Source organism: Equus caballus, chromosome 3, assembly GCF_041296265.1.
Source record: "Equus caballus isolate H_3958 breed thoroughbred chromosome 3, TB-T2T, whole genome shotgun sequence".
Lineage (NCBI taxonomy): Eukaryota > Metazoa > Chordata > Mammalia > Perissodactyla > Equidae > Equus > Equus caballus.
Genome location: NC_091686.1, coordinates 104423401 through 104451311, shown reverse-complemented (window position 1 = coordinate 104451311; position 27911 = coordinate 104423401). Strand labels below are relative to the sequence as shown.

At 36.3% G+C, this 27911-nt stretch overlaps 1 protein-coding gene and 1 long non-coding RNA gene across 8 annotated transcripts in view; one reads left to right on the top strand and one right to left on the bottom strand.

The window, feature by feature from the left end:
• TBC1D19 (TBC1 domain family member 19) overlaps nucleotides 1-27911 on the top strand; it is a 140786-nt gene that overhangs the window by 48311 nt on the left and 64564 nt on the right. For 6 of the 7 annotated variants that reach the window (XM_001917550.6, XM_023638270.2, XM_070262524.1 and 3 more), the window contains 4 exons: nucleotides 515-625; nucleotides 8675-8747; nucleotides 20104-20142; nucleotides 21719-21831. In XM_001917550.6, coding sequence (XP_001917585.2) covers nucleotides 515-625; nucleotides 8675-8747; nucleotides 20104-20142; nucleotides 21719-21831 — 336 coding nt within the window. The remainder of the gene's footprint in view (nucleotides 1-514; nucleotides 626-8674; nucleotides 8748-20103; nucleotides 20143-21718; nucleotides 21832-27911) is intronic. The other variant, XM_023638269.2, reaches the window with a different exon arrangement.
• On the bottom strand, nucleotides 13555-15442 carry LOC138923492 (uncharacterized). The gene is made up of 2 exons (XR_011437156.1): nucleotides 15286-15442; nucleotides 13555-13752 (listed from the first exon to the last, which is right to left on the bottom strand). It is a non-coding gene; the product is annotated as an uncharacterized lncRNA (long non-coding RNA).

Below are 27911 nucleotides of genomic sequence, written 5' to 3'. Positions count from 1 at the left end.
AGAGAGAAAGGAAGATTGGCAACAGATGTTAGATCAGGGCAGTCTTTCCCTGCAAAAGGAAAAGAGCCAGCCCTGATGGCCTAGTGGTTAAAGTTTGGTGTGTTCCACTTTGGCAGCCCGGTTTCAGTTCCCAGGCACGGAACCACACCACTCGTCTGTCAGCAGCCACGCTGTGGCAGCAGCTCACATAGAAGAACTAGAAGGACCTACAACTAGAATATATAACTATATACTAGAAAAAAAAAGTTTTCTTTCTAACTAAATTCTTAATATTTTAGAGTTGTATATGGTAGATCATCATTTGGAATATTAAACCATCCTAATTAAAAGCGTGTTTATGGTATTTTAACATTTCAATGCAATTTTATAGTATTTTAGAATGTAATTAAAGTATATGCATAACCCCAAATAGTTTTTAATTTTGTGGTGATACGCTGATATCACTGCCAATTTTGTAACTGTAAGCATCCTATAAAGAAACTAACCAAAAAATTTTTTGGATTTGTTTTTTAAGGTATTAATTAATCTTCGCAACCCAAATTATGAAAATGGTGATTCTCTTAGTTTTAGGACTCATTTGGGTTTAATCCAAGTTCCTCTGAAAGTAAAAGACATCCCTGAATTGGTAAGTATAAACATTTAAAAATAGATTAACAGGGGCTGGCCCCTTGGCTGAGTGGTTAAGTTCGCGCGCTCCGCTGCAGGCGGCCCAGTGTTTCCTTGGTTCGAATCCTGGGCGCCAACATGGCACTGGTCATCAAACCACGCTGAGGCAGCGTCCCACATGCCACAACTAGAAGGACCCACAGCAAAGAATATACAACTATGTACTGGGGGGCTTTGGGGAGAAAAAGGAAAAAATAAAATCTTAAAAAATAAAAAATAAAAAATAAAAATAAAAATAAAAATAGATTAGCATACTTTAGAAATGAGCCATTAGAAAAATATTTTACTGCAGCATATATCTAAAGCAACAGGACAACTTGCTCATTAAATAAAAGAATAAGATGAAGAGTTTCTTCTTTATTGTAAAGAGGTTATATAGAGAGTGAATTGCTTTGCTAGTAGAACTAAAGATAAGCTTGTCTTGACCTATAAATGCTTTTGCTTATTCCTCATTTTAGTGAACAATGTAGATTTATAAGACAGCTCCTTGGGATACAGGTGCCTGATGTACGGCTATAAAACTGATTAAAACAAATTGTGCATTTTATATAAATTTTTTTGAGAATGTACATTTTATTTAATTTTTTGGATGATTAAATTAAATAAATTTAATCATGTAACACGATGAGGCTCTGAGAGAGGTAAGGGAAAGAAAGGATGAGTTAGAGACTATCTTTGCTCTGGAGACTGTCACATTTTGGTGTGGAAGTTATTTTATTATTATTTTTTTAATTTTATTGAGGTCACATTATATAAATTTCAAGTGTACATCATTATATTTCAACTTCTGTATAGACTGCATCGTGTTCACCACCAAAAGTCTAGTTACCATCCGTCACCATATATATGTGTCCCTTTACCCCTTTCGTCCTCCACCCATCCCTTTCCCCTCTGGTAATCACCAATCTGTTCTCCATATCTGTGTGTTTGTTTATCTTCCTCGTATGAGTGAAGTCATGTGGTAAATGTCTTTCTCCATCTGACTTATTTCACTTAGCATAATTAATATCCAAAATTTTTAAAGAACTCATATAATTCAATAACAAAAAACAAACACCCGATCAGAAAATGCACAGAGGATCTGAACAGACATTTTTCAAAGAAGGTATTCAGATGGCCAGTAGGCACATGAAAAGATAAGCAACATCACTAATTATTAGGGAAATGCAAATCAAAACTACAATGAGATATCACCTCACACCTATCAGAATGGCTATTATTAAAAAGATGAGAAATACAAGTATTGGAGAGGATGTGGAGAAAAAGGAACCCTTATACACTGCTGGTGGGAATGTAAAATTGGTGCCGCCATTATGGAAAAGAGTATGGAGATTTCTCAAAACATTAAAAGTAGAACTACCAGATGATGCAACTATTCTAATTTGGATATTTATCCAAAGAACATGAAAACACTAATTCAAAAAGATATATGCCCTCCTCTATTCATTGCAGCATTATTCACAAGCCAAGACTTGGAAGCAACTTAAGTACCTTTGATGGATGAATGAACAGAGAAGATGTGGTATACGTATATACAATGAAATACTTTTCAGCCATAGAAAAAGACAAAATCATCCCATTTGCAACAACATGGATTGACCAGGAAGTTAGTTCTAAAATAGAGTAATTGTAGAAAAGTGGAGAGATTTCCTGATGATGGAGTTAAGAAATTATCACTCCTTTTTCTTTTGTTAGTTATCCCCAAACAGTAAGGAACACAGAAATGTAAATGCTGTCTTTGGTAAAACTAGGAAACGACTTGTAACTCTAAGCTTTAATGTACTAAGATAGAGAACTGATGAGACAATAATAAGTGACTTAACCTTGAAAGAAGAAGGTCAAGCCTAAATGCTTCTAGAAGATAGGAGGTACGATGAAAAAATGTGCCAGTAGTCAATTTATTATCTTTCAGCTCCAAGTCTACCTTTTTTTATTCTGCTTTATTATATTGGAGTTGTATCTGGTAAACATTTCTCTTTTGCCAACTGGCTTGATGTTAGGATTTGTCAGTAGAGGGTTCTGGAGGGACACTGCAAGAACACAGCAGGAGAAAGGGAGAGAAGGGGACTTCCCTTCCTGTCCCATGTGTAAGAGCCAGCAGATAAGCATGCAGGAGGCCCTGCAACACTCGCCTCGGCAACCTTCAGCCAACTAGCTCTAGCCTATACCCTCTGGCATGTTTCTTCACCACTTCTGGTCTGCACATTCCTGTGGCAGCTCTCCGGAGAGGTCTGAATCTCAGTCTTGAGGGCAGGGAGGATCCTTTCCTGAGTTCTTCGTTCCTTCTTGATCATATTCTCCTTCAGACTAGAAGACATAGGCTGCATTTGCTAATTCTGTTTTTCCATGTCCACATTTCTGATATGGGTTCTAGTTCCTGACTGGACACTGCCTGATATAAGAGGCAAGATGATTTTCTCCAGAGAACTTTGGAAAGGTCCACGAATTGGAGACACCACATGTTATAGAAGAGGGCTGAAAATGGAGATTGTCTGCAAGTCTGTATCAGGAGGGGTTAGACCCCAGACTCCTACCACCCTGCTTATTCAGGTGATTCCTCCTCCCCCATGGGAGACCAGAGGCATATCACTAAAGAAGCAGAGTCAGAAAGGCTATGAACTCAGACACCTCAGATGTAGAGCAGGACAGGAATGAGGCACTGTACTGAAAACAGAGGGATTACGTGAACGTTGACTGAATGGTAGGACTAGTACCCTCATCCACTACCACCACCACTATGCCTGCACAGTTCTCTCCTCTCCCACCATCCACTAACTCTAAAAGGCCAGAGAAAAGACAAACAGAGATTTGGAGAATCCTTAACCAGGAAAAAAAAAAGCTGGCTGGCTATAATATTGCTTCACAGTGAGCCCACCACACTCTATGCCCAATCTTTGCAAGACAGAGCTTTCAGTAGGTTGTTTATTGCCTCGTTCCTGAATATGACTGACAGCCTAGGATCTCCAGATATTTGAAATCTTCTAATTTGAAAGGCAGAGACCAAAACTAAAACAAACAAATAAAAATTAAAGATGAAGAAATAGCCAATTTAGGAAATGAGTACTTATCATGACCACTAATAGTTGTTTCAGCTTCAAATTTACATTCATACTCGATATGAATACATACATTCACACGATACAGTAGGCTATAACCTGGCACCAGGTTTACTTAGATTTGTAGAATGATACAAAGCTGAAAACATAGCATATCAGTATAATAGGTAGATCTTTATTGAGAGTCCTCACAGCCAACCAGATGCTACTTCCCAGCCCCTACAAGGAATGCGTGAAATTGGAAGTGACAAGTTGACATAGGCACAACATAGGGAAGTTTCATACCTAATAGGAACCATTTCTTGTAATGCACGTGAGCATAGCTTCCAAGTCCTCTCGAGAGATGCCACACCAGGCAGCTAAGGCCTGTGTTTTCCAGTAGATTTTTATAGTCCACTCACAGTCTTCCATTTTAGATATTATTTACGAGCCAAGGGTCATTTCTTTTCAGTAAATAACATTGCTTAGTAATATAGCTGGGATTCCTCTCTGCATTTTGTGTGCAGATGTGTGATCCAGTATATTTTCAGGGCAACAGTGCTGGGAGAAGGTAAACCCAAGGTCATCTTTACATGGACAAAAAGATTGGTCTGTTAGCTATTTCTTCCCAATAGAAGACTTAAAGAAACTATTAATATTCTCAGAGAAAAGATACTGCTCTTGAAACAAGAACAGAATTTCATTAAGACAACAAAACAAAATATTAGAGAATGAAAAAGACCTTTTAGGGATCAAAAATATTGTATGCAAAAAAAAAAAAAAAAGATCAGTAGAAGGATTGAAAACAAAGCTGTGATGAAATCTCTATCAGAAGACAGAGCAAAAGCAGAAAGCCAAGCTATGAAAACTAAGAGGGATAAGATTTTTCTGATTAGAGGAGCAATCCAGGAGGGCTAACTTCTGATCAAGAGGAGTTCCAGAAAGAGAAAACAGAGGTAAGGGAATTATTAAAATGTCCTCAAAGTGAACGACAGGAAGCTCCAGTATGAAAAGGTTCACCCAGTACCCAATACTGTGAATGAAAGAAGACCCATACCATGGTACCTGAAAAGGAGAATACGCTAAAAACTTCTTAGAGAAGAAAAACTGAGTACATAGGAAGTTTCAGATATCAGAGTGGCATCTGACTTCTCAGCAGCAAAACTGGAAGCAAGAAGATTTTGAAGTAATGCCTTTAAAAATTCGAATTGATTTCAAGCCTAGAATTCTATATGTAACCAATGGTCGATCAAATGTGAAGTTGGAATAGATATTTTCAGATGTATGTGATCTAAAATATTTACTCGTATTCAAGGAGCCATTGGTAGAAGTGATCCAAAACAAGGTCATAAACAAAAAGAGCGAAATAGAGGACCCAGGAAACAGGGTCCCAACCTAAGAGAAGAAGAGTTTCCAGAATGACAGTGAAGAGCAGTTCCAGGACAAAGCCCGTGCAGTAGGACTAAGCACAACCATCCAGACTGGAGAAAGAGGTTGGAGGGTTCCAGGATGAACGCCTAAAACACCAAAAGATGATTTGATCATCAAAAGATGATTTGACGGGTTTGACCACATGTGAAATTGTATTGAGGTGAGTCTTTTCAGAGTTGTTAAAGGGTGTAGGAAGAGGTACATGATTAGAGAAAATTGTGAAAAATGGTTTAATTGTGAACTGCATGAAGAAGAGTATAAGAAAGGAAATATATTTATAATGTACCATGTGGCTCAGCAGTGAGTAATATTTAAATAGTCCTAATAATGCAAACTCTTAATATGGATTTAATCAAGAATTGATATATAATTATATTGAATGATGGAGGGAGGAAAAGAGAATATACATGAGCTGAAATCCTCATTTACCATAAAAAAATCAATAGATATCCGAAACTGGTGAGTTAAAAATAGCAATATATACTTTTTACTTGAAATATGGAGATAAATACTGGAAAAAAAGCTGAAAGTAGTTGTCCCTGGATAGTGGGCTAAATATGATTGTGTCTGTGTGTCTGTGTGTTGGGGAGGTGCATATAAGATAGAGAATTGCTATTTTGTTGTTGTTTGAAGTTTTTTAGCTGATTTGACTTCTTAAACTATTTGCTGCATGTACAGACAGTACAGCTTGATGGTTAGGTGATTAGATTCTGAAGGCAACTAACCTAGGTTTAAATTTTTGCTCTGCCACTACTAGCTGTGTGACCTTGGTCAAGTTTTCTTGACCTTGAGCTTCAGTTTTCTCATTTGTAAAATAGAGATAATATTATCTCATAGATAAGTTAAGATATAAGTTATGGGTTGAATTGTGTCCCCCCAAAAGATGTATTGAAGTCCTAACCTCCAGTCCTTGTGAATGTGACCTTATTTGGAAATAGAGTCTTCGCAAATGCAATCGAGTTAAGATGATGTCTTACTGGAGTAGGGTGGGCCCCAAATCCAATACAGCTGGTGTCCTTATAAGAGGAGGAGAAGAGATCCAGAAGAGAGACACACAAGGAGAATGTCCTATAACAACGGAGGCAGTGATTGGAGTGATGCACCTATAAGCCAAGGCACTCCTAGAAGCAAAGAGAAAGTCATGGAACAGTTCTTCTCTAGAGGCTTCAGGGAGAACGTGGCCCTATTAACACCTTGATTCTGGACTTCTAGCCTCCAGGATTGTGAAAATAAATTTCTGTTGCTTAAAGCCAACCAGTTAGTGGTACTTTTTTTTTATGGCACCCCTAGGAAACTAATATATATAAAGTATATATATGGTACTTGAAACATAGTAAGCAGTACATAACTATTAACCATTACTACTACAACTTTGATGAAAAAATGATTTTTAAAAAGTTATTTTTTAACAGTCCTAGCAGTTTGTACAAAGTGCTTTGAGTGTACAGAAGTGGAAGTGGCCAATTCTTCTCTTGGAAGTGGTGGGAAGTCTTCTCAGAGGTACTGACATTTGAATTAGTGTGAAAGAGTTTACTAGGTAAAGAAGCAGGGAGAGGATAATGTGCTTCAGCATGTGTGTGTGGGACTAATTATGTCTTCTGTCTGAGCGGGGACCTGGAGCTGATGTGGACTCATTCTTAGCTGTTGGAGAATCAAAAGCCAGTGGCTAATTTTCAAGAAATTCTGCTATGCCCACTAAGAGTGTGGTTGGTCCCTCTCTTCCTGAGGTCATTAAGGATAGTTGTCTTTGCCTTCCCTAAGTCATGTGGCCTGGAGATTTAATGATTCTGACTCCAGGAGGCATGGGTTATCTGTGACCCCAGTCTGTCTGTGTAAGTATTGAACTTGCAGAGCAGTGAAATAGAAAATGTATGTTTGGAGTTCTGTTTATGCTCCTAACATGTCTTAGCATAAGTGTAATTCTCAGTTGTGATTACAGAACCTAATATTGAAATGTTTATTGTACTTAAGTCCCCTCTGCAGTACGATTAAATTTATTTAAAAAATTGATACGTTATCATTAATTTTAATGATTTCAACAAAGAAAGAATGTTTAAATAAGTAGAAGACAATGGTTGAAAATGGAAGAATAACATTTTTTACCTCTTTAGTCATTAAAAATTGGTAACATAAGGTGCAGTGCTTTTTTAAAGTATAGATAAAAATCAAGTTTGGTTAAAAATTGAAATATGACATCAGTTATTTAAAATCAATACAGGGGCCTGGCCCCATGCTGAGTGGTTAAGTTCGTGCGCTCCACTGCAACAGCCCAGTGTTTTGTCGGTTCGAATCCTGGGCGCGGACATGGCACCGCTCATCAAGCCATGCTTAGGCCGTGTCCCACATGCCACAAGTGGAAGGACGTACAACTAAGAATATACAACTATGTAGTGGAGTGCTTTGAGGAGAAAAAGGAAAAAAATACAATCTTTAAAAGAAAAAAATAAAATAAAATAAAATCAATAGAAAAATGAAATGTGTGTACATGTTAAGCTGAATAACTGTCTTGTGAGGGACATTAATAAATCACTAACAAATAATAATGGATAATTAGGAAGGATTAAAACTAATTCCATTTTTTAAAGGAGAAGATAGTTTGGTTTTAGCAATTAGAATAGGAACAAAACACTGAGGGAAATATTAATAGAAATATTTAATTACTCAGGGAATAGAAATAATGTGAATGCTATGGGGTTGTTATATATCTAAAAGTAACAGACAAACATGATTACTTTCCATAGACATTGCTAGATGAGAGGAAGTCTGGAGAAGAGATCTAATTTGCTCTTATTTTAACAGAGCACTTGATAGTCTAATTTTACTTAAAAATTAAGTTGTTTTGGATATTTGTGGTGTTTAGTTGATTAAGAGCTGAGTGAAGTGCAGTAACCTAGAAAGCACAGATACAGAATTATATTGGCAATTTTAGAAGATAAAATTGATCATTGCTGTGTATACTGTGTGTGTGCTTCAGGAAAGATTTGAATATTAATAGTTCTTTATGCAAAAGGATAATTATCATTCCTTACTTTACTAATTAGTCTATTACTTAAAAAGGGAAATTCAAGAACTATTTTTAAAAGCAAGATTTTTTTTTAAACGATGGCATCACTCATTGGTTAGAAGACAAAGTAAAAACTTTTCTTAAGTAGGAAAAATTAGGGGAAAGAAAAATAATCCTAAAGGTGCTACATTTGGGGAAATATTGTGTGCTTAAATTTCTTTTCCCGTTATATATACTAATTTTTCTTAAAAGATTTTATTTTTTCTATTCATGTTTATTTCACATGAAAATAATAAATATTACACAGAAATACTTGTAGTAAAAGAATCATAGTTGTTCTGCACCTTAATTTTGGACTAATGCATTACCAGTTAAAGATTCAATAACATCTGTTTCTTTTTTAGATAGTTAAATGAAGCAAAGACTCATTTTACATTGTGATTTTTATTTAAGCTGATATTAGGTGAAGGTGATTTTTTTAAAAATATGTAGCAAAGCCTGAGATACATATGTTAATTCTATGTGTGTTATTTTTCAGAAAGAATTCTTTGTAGAACTTGGCTTAACTACAGGACAACTGGGTATAGATGATTCTACACAAGTGCCTCCCGGTTAGTATTTCTCCCATGTAGTATATAATTAATAATAAATGAGAGTGAGTTTCAGGTTTATCTTGTCATTTCTAAATTAATCTAGTAACTTTTTTTTGTATCTGAAAACTAAGCGTGCTTTTTTGCATCTCCTTGGTTACTATTAATTAATGAATAAAGTCCTGTATGTTGTAATTATCAGAGTACAACTAGATTTTGTCTTCTTCTTTGAAGGTCTTTAACATAATTTTGAAAAGTCGTTAGACATACGTAAGTCATTTTGTTGACAAGATCTTCATTGGTAGCACTTAGATTTCCCTTTACTGGCCATCACTATCTATTTTTATTATTTTTCATATCACCAAGTCAAGCAAACACTGACATTCTATTCCAAATAAACTTAGGCTTTAAAATTAGTGTCTTTTAAATCTTAATCATCGAGAAAATTTCCCTAACTTTTCTCTTTTTGTGCATAAATACAATGTGCTTTTCATAAAAGAGCAGATTGGGATTTAGGTATAATAAAAAGGGAGTAAAAATTGACTTAAAACGTAGGAGGTCTATATTGTAGTGGAAATAATACCAGACAGGAGCCAGGGAACTGTTCTATCTTTCCTCTGCCATGGCTAGCTGTGTGACTTTGACAAATCACTTTACGTCTCTGGATTTTTTCTTCCTCTATAAAATAAGAAGTTGGCTATTTATTACTATTATTATTATTATTGTTGTGGTAGTAATACTTCTACTTCCCATCATACAAGAAAATTAAAACCATAATGCAATACCACTGTATACCACTAGAATGACCAAAACAAGGAGGATGGAATACACCAAGCACTAGGAAGCATGCAGACCAACCTCTACTCTCATACATTGTTGGTGGATGTGTAAACTGGTATTACCACTTTTGAAAATTCTTTGGCAGTTAATCTACTAAAGCTGAACTTATGCAAATCCTAGGATGGAGAAATTGTTAATAGTAGTAATAATAATAATAGTAAACCGTTTTTGAGCATAGATTGTGTTCCATATATATTACCTCATGTTAACCTTTCAGCAACTCTAGAAGGTATATTTTTACCATTTTTTAAACTTTATTAAATTTTAAAAGGCATTTGGAAAGTGTATATTTCCTAAGGGAATAGCTCCACTTTTATGAATTGGACACACAACTATTAAAATACCACCCAGATCAATAAGCTGAAGCCCCTTCTTTCAGTCTTTATCCCCCATGTCAAAGATAACCACTATTCTGATTTCTAACAGCCTAGATTAGTTTTGCCAATTCTTGAACTTCATATGAATGGAAGAATGCAGTATATACTCTTTGAGTTTGACTTCCTTTTTTTTTTTTTTGGTAAGCAGGATTCACCCTGAGCTAACATCCATTGCCAGTCTTCCTCTTTTATTTTTCGCTTGAGGAAGATTAGCCCTGAGCTAAGATCTGTGCCCGTCTTCCTCTGTTTTGTATGTGGGACTCTATAGCATGACTAATGAGAAGAGTGGGTCTGCCCCTGGGATCTGAACCCGTGAGCCTGGGCCACCGAAGCAGAGTGTGGAACTTCAACCACTGAGCCGTGGGGCTGGCCCCTGATATTTGACTTCTTTTGTTCAACATTATGTTTATGAGACTTAGCTATGTCGTTTGTAGATTATTTTGTATGCATGTGTAGATTATTTTGTAGTTGTATGTATTTGTAGGTTATTTTTTTTGCATTACAGTGTTCCACCCTCCTAATATACCACTCATTTATTTATCTATTCTATTGTTGAAGGGTATTTGGAAAGTTTCAAGTTTGAGGCTATTAAAACTAAAGCTGCTATGAACATTCTAGTATGTACTTTTTGGTGAACATATATATATACCCTTTTGTGGGGTATACACTCAGGAAAGCAATTTCTCTGTCCTAGGATTTGCATAAGTCCGGCTTTAGTAGATTAACTACCAAAGAATTTTCAAAAGTGGTAATACCAGTTTACACATCCACCAACAATGTATGAGAGTAGAGGTTGGTCTGCATGCTTCCTAGTGCTTGGTGTATTCCATCTTCTTTGTTTTAGTCATTCTAGTGGTATACAGTGGTATTGTATTATGGTTTTAATTTTCTTGTATGGTGGGAAGTAGTAGTATTACCACCATTTTAAAGCTGAAGAAGTGGAGATGTTAAGTAACTTGACCAAGGTCACAAAGCTAGTACGTGGTAAACCAAGATTCAAAACTAAGCAGTCTGCCTCCAAAGTCTGCTGTACTGTGCTGTCTCCTCTCTCCCTCTTTGATACTCTTTTCTCATTTTATAAGACAGTATCAGATAGCTTATAGAAAGATATTGCTGTGGTTTGAATGTTTGTATCCCCCTAAAATTCATATGCTGAAGTCCTAATCCCCAAGGTGATAGTATTAGGAAGTGGGGCCTTTGGAAGGTGATTAGGTCATAAGGATGGAGCCCTCTTGAATGAGGTTAGTGTCTTTATAAAAGAGGCCCAACAGAGCTCCTTAGCCCTTCCACCACGTGAGGACACACTGAAAAGTCGGCAGTCTGCAACCTGGGAGAGGACTGTCTGCAGAACCCAACCACACTAGCACGCTGATCTTGACTTCTAACTTCCGGAACCATGAGAAATAAATTTCAGTTTATAAGCTACCCAGTCTGTGAGTATTTTGTTATAGCAGCCTGAATGGACTAAGACAGATATCTTATCTTATACTTCTATTCATGGCCAGTGTTAGCCATATATAACAAAAGGAAAAGGAAATAGTAACACACCCTTGAATGATATTTATGTTTTTCACTTTCGAAATAATCCTTAAGAATTATTTGAAATTATTTTAAACCTTATAGTAGCTATGCTTTAGAAAAACTAATTTTTTTCTTAATCTAGAGTATAGTTCTTTCTTCTTTGATTTACACATAATACAGTAAATGTGTGAGACCCTGCAAAGGGCCAGGGACTAGCAAATACATAGATATGACATAATCTTTGGTCTTAGGGAAGATATAGTAGAAAGCAATGTAACCACACTCAATGGGTGTGTACAGAGTACAGATCCAAAAAACACAACCAAGGCTGAAGTAGGTGAAGAAAAAGGTTTATTGCTTGCACAAGCAATCAAGAATACCAGGGGAAGAAGCTCCCAAAGCAGTGTCATGGTCCCCCCTACCTCCCTGTTAAATGCCAGTGGAGACTTTATACTCTGGAGTGTAGAGGATACGTTAAATCTGTGTAACAACTGGGCCTAATCACAATGCATGCACAGGCCATTATGTAATGAGTTCAAGGCATCGTTACATGATGAGTTCAATGTAAGATGCCATTACATAAGAAGGTCAAGGTATCATTGCGTAACAGGTTCAAAGCAACATGCTATTATGTAACAGGTCCATGGTAACTTTTGGACACTTAAGAGCTGGAACAGTTTGGTGGGGGGAGGGGGGGGCGGTCCTGCTGCAACCATGTAAGTTTCACTGTAGGATGGCAACATTTGCAAAAACAGGACATCAGCTTCTTTAAACAGCACATTTAGTTTTCTCCTTGTCTGAAAAACATTTGACAGACTATGTTTAGTTATGGATCAGATTTTCAGTAACCGTTTCCTTTCCTGGTTTCTGATCACAGTAAGATTCAGATAAGGATCATTGTGGTGTTTGCTGTTATATACAAGGGGCAGTTGGAGCAGAGGAAAAAATGCATAAGTCTGCTTGAAGGAGGTTGATAATCTCTTTAGTTAAGGTAGTTATTCTTGCTCTCTCTATTTCTCAAAGCAGTAAAAGATTGGGATAAATTGGTGTTCATCCAATAAGACTGTTTTTAGTGGTATACTACTTGAATTTTTGCTTGACTTGAGAATCGCTGGTCAACAGTATTACTTGGAAAGAAGAATGGGATCATATATAACTACTTTTGCCTAGAATTCACTGTTATTTTTATTCTTTTAGTCTGTGTCTATGGCTGTGGTTAAATTGGTAATGTAATGCTTAATGTTTGAAAATGTTGCTAATTCTTGTGTTTGGCTAGAGGCAAGTTTTATGTTTAGGATTAAGTTTTAAGTGTGACTTAAAGGAACTGTATCCTTCTTACTCGTCTTTAAAAACCTGTTGCCTATGTTTTATCAATACTGTTATTCAATGATTATATTTGAAGTGCATTCCTCACTTACTAACTTAGCTTTTATATGAAAGTCAGAAGAAAATTACCTTTATAGGATATAAGAAATTTTTATATATTAAAGTATATGGGGAAGCCATTCTGGTTTAAACTTGATTTGGCCTAAAATTTATGTGAACAAAAGAAGCCTGACTTATGTCCTATCAAACATACGTTGTACATCTGCTTTAATTATTGTCTTAAAGAATGTACTGTTTGAAAATAAGAATTGATGCCTCTCTTCTTGTGACACCAGATAAATGTCCCTTCCCGTGACACCAGGGTCATGTTGACCTGCTGCATACGTGCTACTCTGTGACAAAACTTCTTGAACGCTTGCAAGAACATAACCCCTGTCATGCTTGATGTGTCTCTGTGTTTGGAAATGGTAGATAACTGTGCTGAAAAACACTCTTCTCTGGAGCGCTTTCTTCCTTTGCAAAGGCTGTGGCTATTGTCCTCAGTTTGGCTAACTCTCTCTCCTTTTGCGATAGAATGGTTATTGACTATTTGCGTTGACAGTAATATTGAATATTTAAGGATAATATAAAAGATTAGGCATATTCATTATTCCTACAAACTCTTGAATATGCATTTCTTTAAATACAGACATGCGCACACACACACATACTTACTATGGAAACCATTTATGAGACCCATCCTAAAAGGGTGAGCAGAATCAGCATTCTTTCATAAGGCTTTATGATAAAGGGGGACTTATATATTTGATATTATTGTCTGAATATACATAATAATGAATCTTATTAGATGGGGCTTCTGCTAAATAGACATTTTCTACAGCTTGTTATTTCTAAAAGAAAAAAGCATCTTCAGTTAATATAGCATTTCCGGAGTGTGTTCCATGAAGCATTCATCAGACACCCTGTGAGAAAGAGGATCTTGTCAAATAAGGTTGAGGAAAGGCTGTGCCATACCTTTGTAAGATATACTGTGTATGTTTCTATCTTAAAGACTATGAGAAGTCCTACGTAAACTTTTAGCTCAGCATCTCCTAAACTTATTTTATCACAGAGCCTTTTTCCAAGCAAGATGTATTAATTTAGATGCATCTATTAACATAGTGGTCCTCAGAGCATTCTTTGAGAAACACAGAATATAGATTAGAAATGGTTCTGAATTCTTTGGGCTTCTTATTCTTTTACTAAAAAATAGCGCTTAGAACGCAAAACCTGTTGTATGTTAATTATACGTCAATTAAGAAGAAAAGAAAGCAGGGGTTGGCCCAGTGCTGCAGGAGTTAAGTTCGCACGTTCTGCTTCGGTGGCCCAGGGTTCACCTGTTTGGATCCTGGGTGCGAACCTACGCACTGCTTAGCAAGCCATGCTGTGGCAGGCGTCCCACATATGAAGTGGAGGAAGATGGGCATGTATGGAGGGTTGGCAAAACGCGGAGGATTGGCAGCAGGGCCAATCTTCCTCCAAAAAAAAAAGAAAGAAAAGAAAGCAAAATCAATGTATTTCACATAATAGAGTAGGTAAATTTTGTAAAGAAGCCTTTTTTTTTAAAGATTTAATTTTTTTCCTTTTTCTCCCCAAAGCCCCCCAGTACGTAGTTGTATATTCTTAGTTGTGGGTCCTTCTAGTTGTGGCATGTGGGACGCCCCCTTAGCGTAGTTTGATGAGCAGTGCCATGTCCGCACCCAGGACTTGAACCTACGAAACACTGGGCCGCCTGCAGTGGAGCACGCGAGCTTAACCACTGGGCCACAAGGCCAGCCCCAGAAGTCTATTTATTTTTTTTTTTATTTTTTTTTTTTTATTAATGTTATGATAGATTACAACCTTGTGAGATTTCAGTTGTACATTTTTGTTAGTCATGTTGTGGGTACACCACTTCCCCCTCCGTACCCTCCCCCCACCCCCCCTTTTCCCTGGTAACCACCAATCAGATGTCCTTCTCAATATACTAATTTCCACCTATGAGTGGAGTCATATAGAGTTCGTCTTTCTCTGACTGGAAGTCTATTTATTTTTATCTCATACTACTTTCAGTGATAAAGCACTAGTATCATCCAGTACTATCATCCACTTTTATAAGAGAAAATAATTGGCTGAGACTTTTGATTCTTTGGTTACTAAGTCGCAGCAATCATAGCTAATTAAAATGAAACTAGTATTGTTATTTTATATGCAGTCTTTGAAATAAACTTATTTAAATACTTGAGCAATAGAAAATGATTGTATGTTAGTAGGGACCCCAAACGCTTTACTTGGTCATTGTATAATCTGCTCAGCTAATTACTTCAGAGCTATTAGGAATAGAATAAACTAAAAGAATAGGACACTGTAATTCAAATATTCAGGTATGTAAAACCAGCTTTATGGGTAGTCTTTTAAATCTAAAAAGATTATCTAACACTGAAAATATTAACAAATGGAAAATAAAAGTACAGTACCATTTTATATTTAGCTGGGCTAAACCTGGACATCACAGAACAAGATTTCTAGAAAACTGTGTTAAAATCTTAGCCCAGGACAGGTCTCCCTCTCCCTCTGTGCCCAGATATCACCACCAACAGGCCACTGAGTCTGGATAAGAACTCCAAAGAGACTGACCGTGAGCATTCTGCTCAGAAGAGAATCAAGTGCCAAGATGGCCGCCAGGTTGCTAGGGGACCCAGGCTCTAATTACCCAGAGAGTCACATGCAACTTCATAACCTTTAACACATAGTTATCCCATTCTTTAGAAAAACTTAACTAATCACTGTTGTAGAATCTAACAAATCCAGTTTGCACCTCTTCCTTTCTCACATGGTAGGGAGCAAGAGGAGAAAAGGAAACTGAGAAATTGATTTTCTCTGGGATGGGGAGAGGAGCTAAAAGTTGTCTGCCTCGTGGTTTCATAACCTGTTTTTGTTTGTTTTGCTCTAATTTTTTTTTATTGAAGTCATAATAGTTTATAACATTGTGAAATTTCAGTTGTGCGTTATTATTTGTCAGTCACTGTATAAATGTGCCCCTTCACCCCTTGTGCCCACCCCTCAACCCTCTTCCCCCGGTAATCACTAAACTGTTCTCTTTGTCCGTGTGTTTCTTTATCTTTCACATATGAGTGAAATTATATGGTGTTTATCTTTCTCTGGCTTATTTCGCTTAACATAATACCTTCAAGGTCCATCCATGTTGTTGTGAATGGGACAATTTTGTCTTTTTTTTATGGCTGAGTAGTATTCCATTGTATATGTATACCACAACTTCTTTATCCAATCATCGGTCAGTGGGCACTTGGGTTGCTTCCACATGTTGGCTATTGTGAATAATGCTGCAATGAACATAGGGGTACATAAGTCTCTTTGAATTGTTGATTTGAAGTTCTTTGGATAAATACCCAGTAGTGGGATAGCTAGATCAAATGGTATTTCTATTTTTGATTTTTTGAGAAATCTTCATACTCTTTCCATAGTGGCTGCACCAGTTTGCATTCCCACCAACAGTGTATGAGGGTTTTCTTTTCTCCATATCCTCTTCAACATTTGTTATTTTTTTTGTCTTGGTGATTATAGCCAGTCTAACGGGTATAAAGTGATATCTCAATGTAGTTTTGATTTGCATTTCCCTGATGATTAGTGACATTGAACATCTTTTCATGTGCCTGTTGGCCATCTGTATATCTTCTTTGGAGAAATGTCTATTCATATCCTCTTCCCATTTTTTGAATCAGGTTGAGTTTTCTTTTTGTTGGGTTGTGTGAGTTCTGTATATATTTTGGAGATTAAACCCTTGTAAATGTGATTTGCAAGTATTTTCTCCCAGTTGCTAGGTTGTCTTTTTGTTTTCTTCCTGCTTTCCTTTGCCTTACAGAAGCTCTGTAGTCTGATGAAGTCCTATTTGTTTATTTTTTCTTTTGTTTCTCTTGCCCGAGTTTGGTATCCGTTGTAATTTCTCCTCTTTCATTTCTAATTTTATTTATTTTACCCTTCTCTCTTTTTTTTCTTAGTGAGTCTGGCTAAGGACTTGTCACTTTTGTTTATCTTCTCAAAGAACCAGCTCTTTAGTTTCATTGATCCTTTGACCTTTATATACTGCCCCTTGTTGTCTCTCTTTACCTGTCTTGTGTTGAGGTCTACTTTGTCTGATATAAGTATGGCAACACCTGCTTTCTTTGGTTTGCCATTAGCTTGGAGTATCGTCTTCCATCCCTTCACTCTGAGCCTGTGTTTGTCTTTAGAGCTGAGATATGTTTCCTGGAGCCAGCATATTGTTTGGTCTTTTGTTTTTCAATCCATCCAGCCACTCTGTGTCTTTGATTGGAGAATTCAGTCCATTTACATTTAGAGTGATTATTGATATATGAAGGCTTAATTCTGCCATTTTATCACTTGTTTTCTGGGTGTTCTTTATTTCCCCATGTATTTCGGTAGGCCAATTCAGTTTGGTGGTTCTCTATGATGGTTTTCTCAGTTCTCTCTTTATTTATCATTTGTGTCTCTGTTCTGATTTTTTGTTTAGTGATTACCATCAGGTTTGTATAAAAGACCTCATTGTGGGTGGCCCAGTAGTGTAGCTGTTGAGTTCATGCACTCCACTTTGGCAGCCTGGGAGTCACTGTCTTGGATCCCAGGCACAGACCTACACACTGCTTATCAAACCATGCTGTGGTAGGCGTCCTACATATAAAATGGAGGGAGATGGGCATAGATGTTAGCTCAGGGCCAGTCTTCCTGGGCAAAAATAGGAGTATTGGCGGTGGATGTTAGATCAGGGCTAATCTTCCTCAAAAAAAAGAAAAGATCTCATAAATGAGATAGTCCATTTTCTAATAGTCTCTTATTTCTTTAGTCTGAGCAGGTTCCATCCTTTTCCTCTTCCCCATCTAAGTTATTGTTGTCACAACTTATTCCATTTTGTTGTGAGTTTGTGGTTAAAATGAAGTGATTATAGTTATTTTTGATGTTTTCCTTCCCTTTATCTTTAATGTTATAATTGTTTGCTAATCTCTTCTAATAGAGAGCTGCAATTTCCTGATTTTGTCTGCCTATTTCTCTCCTTGCTCAAGGCTTTGTAAACCCTTTCTTTTCTTTTCTTTTTTTTCAGGTATGAGAGCCTTCTTGATCATTTCTTCTGAGAGGGTCTCATGGTGATAACTCCCTCAGCTTTTGTTTGTCTGGGAAAATTTTTATTTCTCCATCATATCTGAGGGATATTTTTGCTGGATGTGGTATTCTTGGCTGAAAGTTTTTGTCTTTCAGAATTTTGAATATATCATTGCATTCTCTCCTAGTCTGTCAGAGATTCTACTGAGAAATCCACTGAAAGCCTGATAGGCGTTTCTTTGTAGGTTATTTTCTTCTGCTTGCTGCCCTTAATATTTTTTCTTTGTCATTGACTTTCTCCAGTTTTACTATTATGCCTTGGAGAAGGTGTTTTTACATTGATGTAGTTAGGAGTTATATTAGCTTCTTTTACTTGTAGTTCCAGCTCCTTCCCCAGGTTCAAGAAGTTCTCAGCTATTATTTCTTTGAGCAAGCTATCTGCTCCTTTCCCCCTCTCTTCTCCCTTTGGAATACCTATAATCCTTATGTTGCATTTCCTAATCAAGTTGGATATTTCTCAGAGAATTTCTTCATTTCTTTCTAGTCTTAGAACTCTCTCCCCCTCTCTCTGAAGCATTTCTATATTTCTGTCCTCTAAATTGCTAATTCTGTCCTCCATAATATCAGCTCTCTTATTTAAAGACTCCAGATTTTTATTTATCTCATTCATTGTGTTTTTCATCTGCAACATTTCTGATTGGTTTTTCTTTATAGTTTCAATGTCTTTTGTGAAGAATTCCCTGTGTTCATTGATTTTATTCCTGATTTTACTGAACTGTCTTTCTGAGTTTTTTGTTACTCGAGTTTTTTCATGATAGCTACTTTGACTTCTCTGTCATTTAGATTGTAAATTTCTGTGTCTTCAGGATTGATTTCTGGGTGCTTATCATTTTCCTTTGGTCTGGAGTATTAATATACCTCTTCATACTATTTGATGGACTGGATTTGTGCCTTCTCTTAGTGGTAGTATCTAGTCGCAGATTCCACCTGCCACCACTGGGTGGGGGGCAGGAGTTGTGTATTCTGAGCCCACCACAATCCCTGGCAGCTGTGCCTGTCCTTGGGAAGCTGTGCTTACAGAGCCCATCTATGTTTGCCTCCTTGCTGCTGCTGCTTTACAAATGCTCTGTATAGGTGCTGTGGCAGAGCTCCTTTGCTCTAGCAGACTGGCCAAGCTGGTGCACCAAGCAGGGGAAGGGGTGCTTTCTTTTGTGTGTATGATCCCGGGTGTGCTTGCTGTCTGCCGTGGGCTGCTCAGTTTGGTGAATACACCCCTGTGATTGCTTAGCTTGCTTGGCCTAGAGCTTTCCCACAGGCTGGAGGCAACTCGGAGAGCAAAGGCGTTCCCGCAGAGGACTACTCCCTCACCCTTCTCTCTCAGAGCTGCGTGCAGTCCCATGCCCTTAGGTCACTGCCATTGGGGGAAACAGATGAGATCCCCTTACCTCCTTGCACGGCCTCCTGGAGGGTCCTGCACCTCCACCTTGAGACATAGGGCTGCATGGGTCTCTCAGACATCTGTTGTGTTGTGTGAATGTCCTCTGTTGGTTTATGAGTGTCCTTTTCATTGTATCTTAGTGGGGAGAGTCTAAGGAAAGAACTCACTCTGCCATGAGGCTGACATCACTCTCCAGCAGTTTTTTATTTTAATATGATCTAGTTTATGAGTCTTTTCATTATGATTGGTACTTTAAAAACAAATCTTTGCTTCTCCCATATAATCTTTTTAAATGGCATTTGTATAGTGGGATTTTACCTATATAGTATTAAGGCTTTTATTAGATATGCTTTAATGGCAGATTAATCTGGAAGTAGGGCTTTGCAAATAAAGCTGTCAACAAGTTTTGGGTGTTTTTTTTAAGGAAAAAAGCAAAGATGAATGGACAGAAACATTTTTGTGTTGTAAGAAGGTATTCTGTTTTAACACAGGAAAACTGGTTTAAGAAGTTTTTTTTCTTCTAATTAAATGTACTTAAATTCTTTTTAATTTCTACAAGCTTTAAACAATTTAGAAAAAAAGATGTTTTTGCATATAAAGATAAATATTCTTATAGTTTTCTATGGAGCCATTCAGATTGAAAAATAATTAAAGGCATCAATACCAGAAAAAATATACCTAATATTGTTCTAAATGTGGCTGATCATATTTATGTCTAATAATTTTATTTTATCATTTTTAGAACTTTTTGAAAATGAGCATGTACGAATTGGGCAAAAAGGTAAGCTTTTGATTATATTTATTATGATTTATTTTGATTATATTTATTATAATTTCTGAAAATGAGACAGTCCTAAGTAAATGTCTGTATCATGTACCTGCAACTGAAGTTTAATCTCTGAAAAGCTAAAAACCTGAAAAGCAGTAATATTTAACTATGTGGACAATATAATGGAAATCTTTAGCAAAAGGGGAAATGCATCATTTTGGCTTTATCAATAAATGTGAGGTAAAGTAGTACACAGATGGTCCACTGAAAAGGAAATAAATGCAGACACACATTCCTCAAGGATGTTAGCTTAATCCATTCAGCAGTAGAATTTCATTTTAAAATGAAAGAGGCAGGTTCTCTCTTTGATGCACCCACACACTCCTCATTAGTGTTAATGGGAGTGTGCTCCTGCATCAGGAGAAAATATAACTGTCACACTTCCCAAAGACTATTCACAATGGTAAGACTTAATAACCGAAGCAGCTCTTAGTGTTCTGGGGAATACTTTTTCCCCATCTTTTGAAGATTCTTTTCCTTGTTTTATAAGTCCTGTTTATCTTTGAAACATGAAGTGCAGATGAGTCTCTGTGTTAGAATGAAGCTTCTATGGCAATTATATTATCCTATTCTAAACTCCTGAGTTCAGTTTTTTCAAAATCATATTTGTTTAAAAGACCTCATTGTATGATTGCACGTTTTCACTAAACACAATTGGAAATTAAAGAATATGTTTCATGTCTTTTATTTGATATGATCCCTTTGTTTCTTTTGGTCTTGTCATTTTCATTTAGTACAAGATTTTTTTCCCTCTTAAAAAGAAAATATAAGAAAACAGGACTGTTAGATGAATATCAGCAGTTGTATAGCATGTCTTTTTTTCTTTTTGTTTGTTTGTTTGAGGGGGAACTTTATTTCCAGACTTAATAGCTGCCATTTTCATTAAAGAAAATAAAAATAAAAATGAAAGCAGAAAGATAATGTATTAATTTTGTGAACTTGGCTGCTTATAAATAATATTTGGCCTTCTTAAATGGTTATCAGATCTTTTTAATTTTACTTCTTAAAAAAAATCCCTCTTTTCTGTTGATTTTGGCAGATAGCTAAGAAATCATCTAACAGGAGGGATATCTTACATCCTATATAATACTTAGCCATAATACTTCAAGTTCCGTGCTACTTCCAAATACTGCAACATTCATGACGTAGTAGAATATGTATAAGAAATTTAGGGTTTCTGTTGATATGACTTTACGTGATCATGGAATCCAAAAATTAATATATATATATGCATCACTAGTTTCAGATCCATGGAGCTATAGTTAGAGCAAAGTGATCTCAAGGCACCTACATTAAAAACTTTTACCAAGTAAGGTAGGTGGTGGAGGAGCTTAAGGTTTGAAACTTATAGGGCGATAAATAGGGCCACATCAAAATTCAGAGAGTAAGAGGCGGTTGTCAAGACATGATGTAACTATGTTAGATATAAAGATGAAATGTTAGCTTCCCAAAAGATTTTAATTAAAGATTTCAGTATTATTTCTTCCGTTATGAGTTTTCTAATGAGATTTTAATATACTTTTGACAGTTCTAGCAGAACAAGATAGTGCTGCTGCTCAACAGTATATCAGACAAGGAAGTCCCACAGCACTGAGAGCTGAATTGTGGGCTCTCATTTTGAATATTTCCAGTCAACCTGAGGTAAGTGGAAAAAAGGATGGGCCAAATTTGAGCTATTGATATTTATTTTTCAAAGACCAGTTATTCGAAATAGAAATACTTTTGTTTCTTAGTCTAATATTTATCCCCACATTGACACATCATAATTACCCAAAGTCTAATGTGCAGCTTAGGTATCATCTTGGTGTTGTACATTCTGTGGGTTTGGACAAATGTATAATGACAGGTATCTATTGTTACAGTGTCATACAGATTATTTTCACTGCCCTAAAAATCCTCTGTGCTCTACCTATTCATCTCTTTCCCATCCCCCCACCACCCTGGCAATGACTGATCTTTTTACTCTCTCCGTAGTTTTGCCTTTTCCGGAATGTCATATAGTTGGAATCATAGAGTATGTAGCATTTCAGATTGGCTTCTCTCACTTAGTAGTATTCATTTAAGGTTCCTCCATGTCTTTTCATGGCTTGTCAGCTCATTTCTTTTTAGCACTGAATAATATTCCATTGTCTGGATGTAACACAGTTTATCCATTCACCTACTGAAGGACATCTTGGTTGCTTTCCAGTTTTGGCAGTTATGGATAAAGCTGCTGTAAACATCTGCATGTAGGTTTTTGTGTGGACATTAGTTTTCAGCTCCTTTGGGTAAATACCAAGGAGTGCAGTTAATGGATCGTATGCTAAGAGAATGTTTAGTTTTGTAAGAAAGCACCAAACTGTCTTCCAAAGTGGTTGTACCATTTTATACTTCCTCCAGCAATGTGTGAGAGTACCTGTTGTTCCACATTCTGGCCAGCATTTGGCGAAGTCAGTGTTCCAGATTTTGGTCATTCTAATAGGTGTGTAGTGGTATCTCATTGGTGTTTTAATTTGCATTTCCCTGATGATGTATGATGTGGAGTATCTTTTCACCTGCTTATTTGCCATCTGTATATCTTCTTTGGTGAGGAGCCTGTTAAAGTCTTTGACCTATTTCTTTTTTTTTTCTTTTTAAAGATTTCATTTTTCCTTTTTCTCCCAAAGCCCTCCAGTACATAGTTGTGTATTTTTAGTTGTGGGTCCTTCTAGGTGTGGCATGTGGGATGCCACCTCAGCATGGCTTGATGAGCAGTACCATGTCCACGCCCAGGATTCAAACTGGTAAAACCCTGGGCCCCCGAAGCAGAGGGTGCAAACTTAACCACTCAGCCACGGAGCTGGCCCCTGGCCTATTTCTTAATTGAGTTGTTTGTCTTCTTATTGTTGAATTTTAAGAGATCTTTGAAATTTTTTTCCACATCTAAAATTTTTTTTATTACATTAACATTGATTTATAACATTAAATAAATTATGGGTATGCATTGTTATATTTTGGTTTCTGGGTAGATACATCATGTTTACCATCCAAAGACCAATTACAATCCATCACCACACACATGTGCCTACTCACTCTTTTCACCTCCCCACTTCCCCTCTGATAACCATCAGTCCAATCTCTGCCTCTATGCATTTGTTTATTGTTGTTTTTACCTTCTGTTTATGAGTGAGATCATATCATATTTTGACTTTCTCCGTCTGACTTATTTTGCTTAGCATAATACCCTCAAGGTACATCCATGTTATTGATGGCAAGATTTCATCCTTTTTTATGACTGAGTAGTATTCTGTTATGTATATGTACCACATCTTTATCCACTCCTCCCTTGATGGGCATCTAGGTTGCTTCTAAGTCTAAGCTATTGTGAATAATGCTACAATGAACCTAGGGGAGCATACATCTTTATGCATTTGTGTTTTCATGTTCTTTGGATAAATACCCAGCAGTGGAATAACTGGATTGTATGGCAGTTCTATTCTTAATTTTTTGAGGAATCTCCATACTTTTTTGCATAGAGGCTGCACTAGTTTGCACTACCACCAGCATCGTATGAGAGTTCCCTTTTCTCCACATCCTCTCTAACACTTGTTATTTCCTGTCTTGTTAATTATAGCCATTCTGACAGGCATGGGGTGATATCTCATTGTACTTTTGATTAGCATTTCCTTGATAGTGATGTTGAACATCTTTTCATGTGCCCATTGGCCATCTGTAAATCTTCTTTGAAGATTTGCCTGTTCAGATGTTTTGCCCATTTTTTAATTGGGTTGTTAGGGGCTTTTTTTGTTGATATGTATGAGTTCTTTAATACATTTTAGATATTAACCCCTTATCAGATATATGATTTGCAGATGTCTTCTCCCAGTTGTTAGGTTGTCTTTTCATTTTGTTGCTGGTTTCCTTTGCTGTGCAAAAGCTCTTTATTTGATGTAGTCCCATTTGTTTATTTTTTCTATTGCCTCCCTTGCCAGTGAGACATGGTACTTGAAAATTTGCTGTTAAGACCGATATTGAAGAGTGTACTGCCTATGTTTTCTTCTAGAAGTTTCATGGTTTCAGATCTTACATTCAAGTCCTTAATCTATTTTGAGTTAATTTTTGTGTATGGTGTAGGATAATGGTCTACTTTCATTCTTTTGCATGGCTGTCGAGTGTTCCTAAAACCATTTAGTGAAGAGACTTTCTTTTCTCCATTGTATGTTCTTGGCTCCCTTGTTGAAAATTAGTTGTCCATATATGTGCGGGTTTATTTCTGGGCTCTTGATTCTGTTCCATTGATCTGTTTGTCTGTTTTTGTGCCAGTACCATGCTGTTTTGATTACTATAGCTTCATAGTATATTTTGAAGTCAGGGAGTGTGATACCTCCAGCTTTGTTCTTTTTTCTCAGAATTTCTTTAATTATTCAGAGTCTTTTGTTGTTCCATATAAATTTGAGGATTCTTTGTTCTATTTCTGTGAAAAATATCATTGGATTTTTTTATAGGGATTGCATTGAATCCGTAGATTGCTTTAGGAAGTATGGACATTTTAACTGTGTTAATTCTTCCAATACAGAGCACAGAATATTTTTCCATTTCTTTGTGTCTTCTTCTAGTTCTTTCAACAATCTTTTATAGTTTTCAGTGTACAGATCTTTCACCTCTTAGGTTAAATTTATTCCTAGGTATTTTATTCTTTTTGTTGCAATTGTAAATGGGATTGCATTCTCAATTTGTCTTTCTTTTACTTTGTTGTTAAGGTATAGAAATGCAACTGACTTATGTATGTTGATTTTGTATCCTGCAACTTTACCATATTCATTCATTATTTCTAAAAGTTTTTTGGTGGATTATTTGGGATTTTCTAGGTATAAAATCATGTCATCTGCAGATAGTGACAGTTTCACTTCTTCCTTTCCAATTTGGATCCCTTTTACTTCTTTTTTTGCCTGATTGCTCTGGTTAGGACTTCCAATAGTATGTTAAATAAGAGTGGTGAAAGTGGGCATACTTGTCAAGTTCCTGTTCTTAGGGGAATAGCTTTCAGTTTTCTCCATTGAGCATGACGTTAGCTGTGGGTTTGTCATACATGAGCTTTATTATATTGAGGTACTGTCCTTCTGTATTCAGAGTTTTTATAATAAGTGGATGCTGCATCTTGTCAAATGCTTTCTCTGTGTCTATTGAGATGATCATGTGATTTTTATTCTTCATTTTGTTAATGTGGTGTATCAGATTGATTAATTTGCGTATGTTGAACCATCCCTGCATTCCTGGAATAAATCCCACTTGATGATGGTCTATGATCTTTTTAATGTATTATTGTATTTGATTTGCTAGTATTTTCTTAAGCATTTTTGCATCGATATTCATCAGTGATATTGGACTGTAATTTTCTTTTTTTGTTTTGTCCTTGTCTGGTTTTGGTATCAGGGTAATATTGACTTCATAGAATGCATTAGGAAGCTTCCCATCCTCTTCAATTTTTGGAAGAGTTTGAGAAGGATAGATATTAAGTCTTCTTTGAATGTTTGGTAGAATTGACCAGGGTAGCCATGTGGTCCTGGACTTTTGTTTTTTAGAAGGTTTTTGTTTACTGTTTCCATCTCCTTACTGGCCATTGGTCTATTCAGATTCTCCATTTCTTCTTGATTCAGTTTCAGAAGGTTGTAGGATTCTACGAATTTATCTATTTCTTCCAGATTATCCAGTTAGTTGGCATATAGCTTTTTGTAGTATTCTCTTATGATCTTTTGTATTTCTGAGGTTTCTGTTGTACTTTCTCCTCTTTCATTTCTGATTTTATTTATTTGAGCCTTTTCTCTTTTTTTTCTTGGTGAGTCTAGTTAAAGCTTTGTCAATTTTGTTTGTCTTTTTGAAGAACCAGCTCTTAGTGTCATTGATGTTTTTTCTGTTTTTTAAGTCCCTATTTCATTTATTTCTTCTCTGATTTTTATTATTTCCTTCCTTCTACTGATTTTGGGTGTTGTGCGTTCTTCTTTTTCTGGTTCCAGTAGGTGCACTGTTAGATCGTTTATTTGAGATTTTCCTTGTTTGTTGACGTAGGTCTGTATTGCTATAAACCTTCCTCTTAGAACCACTTTTGCTGTACCTCATAAATTTCGGCATGTGATATTTTCATTTTCATTTGTCTCCAGTTATTTTTTGATTTCTCCTTTGATTTCTTCATTCACCCAATAGTTGTTCAGTAGCATTTTGTGTAACATCCACTTATTTGTGGCTTTTCTGATTTTCTTCTTGTAACATCCACTTATTTGTGGCTTTTCTGATTTTCTTCTTGTAGTTGATTTCTAGTTTCATTCTGTTGTGGTCAGAAAAGATGCTTGGTACTATTTCATTCTTCTTAAGTTTATTGAGACTTGTTTTGTGGCCTAATATGTGATCTGTCCTGGAGCTTGTTCCACATGCATTTGAAAAGGGTACATATTCTGCAGTTTTTGGATGGAGTGTTCTGTATATATCTAGTAAGTCCATATGGTCTAATGTGTCATTTAAGGCCAATGTTTCCTTATTACTTTTCTGATTGTATGATCTGTCCATTGGTGTAAGTAGATGTTAAAGCCTCCTACTATTATTGTATTGTGTCTATTTCTTCTTTTATGTCTGTTAATATTTTCCTTATATATGTAGGTGCTCCTATGTTGGGTGCATAGATATTTACCAGTGTTATAGCCTCTTGTTAGGTTGTTTCCTTTATCATTATGTATCATTCTTTGTGTCTTGTTACAATTTTTGTTTTAAAGTCTATTTTGTCTGATATAAGTATTGCTACCCCAGCTTTCTTTTCATTGCCATTTACATAGAGTAACTTTTTCCATTCCTTCACTTTCAGTTTGTGAATGTCTTTAGGTCTGATGTGTGTCTCTTGTATGCAGCATATGTATGGGTCTCGTTTTTTTAATCCAGTCAGCCACCCTGTGCCTTTCAAGTGGATCATTTATTCCATTGACATTTAAAGTAGCTATTGATAAGTATATACTTATTGTTGACATTTGGTTACTGTTTTTCTGGGCATTTTAGTAGTTCTTCTTTGTTCGTTTCTTCTTCTCTTGCTCTCTTTCCTGGTGGTTTGATGGCTTTCTTTAGTATTATGTTTGAGTTCCTTTCTCTTAATTTTTTGTGTATTTGTTATAGGTTGCTGGTTCATGATTATCATGAAGTCCATGTATAATAACCTACACATGTAGCAATCTATATTAAGTTGATAGTCTCTTTAGTTTGACCTCTTGCTAACAGCTCTACTTTTTTACTCCCCTCCTTGCACATTTTATGTTTTTGATATCATTTCTAACCTCATTTTTTGTCTGTGTGTATCCATTACCCTCTTATCATGGAAATAAACTAGTATTTTTGTCTTTTGGCCTTCATAGTGGTTTCATAGGTGGTTGATCTGCTACCTGTACTGGATATTTGCCTTTACCAGTGATTTTATTGCTCTTTTTTTAAATACAATTTTCTTATTCCTATTTTTGGTCTTCTCTTTTCCACTTAAATAAGTCCTGTTAACATTTCTTGTGTGGTTAGTTTCTTGGCGATAAACTCCTTTAGTTTTTGCTTGTCTGAGAAACTTTTTTTCTCCTTACATTCTGAATGATAACCTTGCTGGGTAGAGTATTCTTGGCTCTGGGTTTTTTCCTTTCAGCACCTTAAATATATCATGCCATTCCCTGCTAGCCTGTAAGGTTTCTGCTGAGAAATCAGCTGATTGCCTTATGGGGTTTCTTTTGTATGTAACTTGTTGC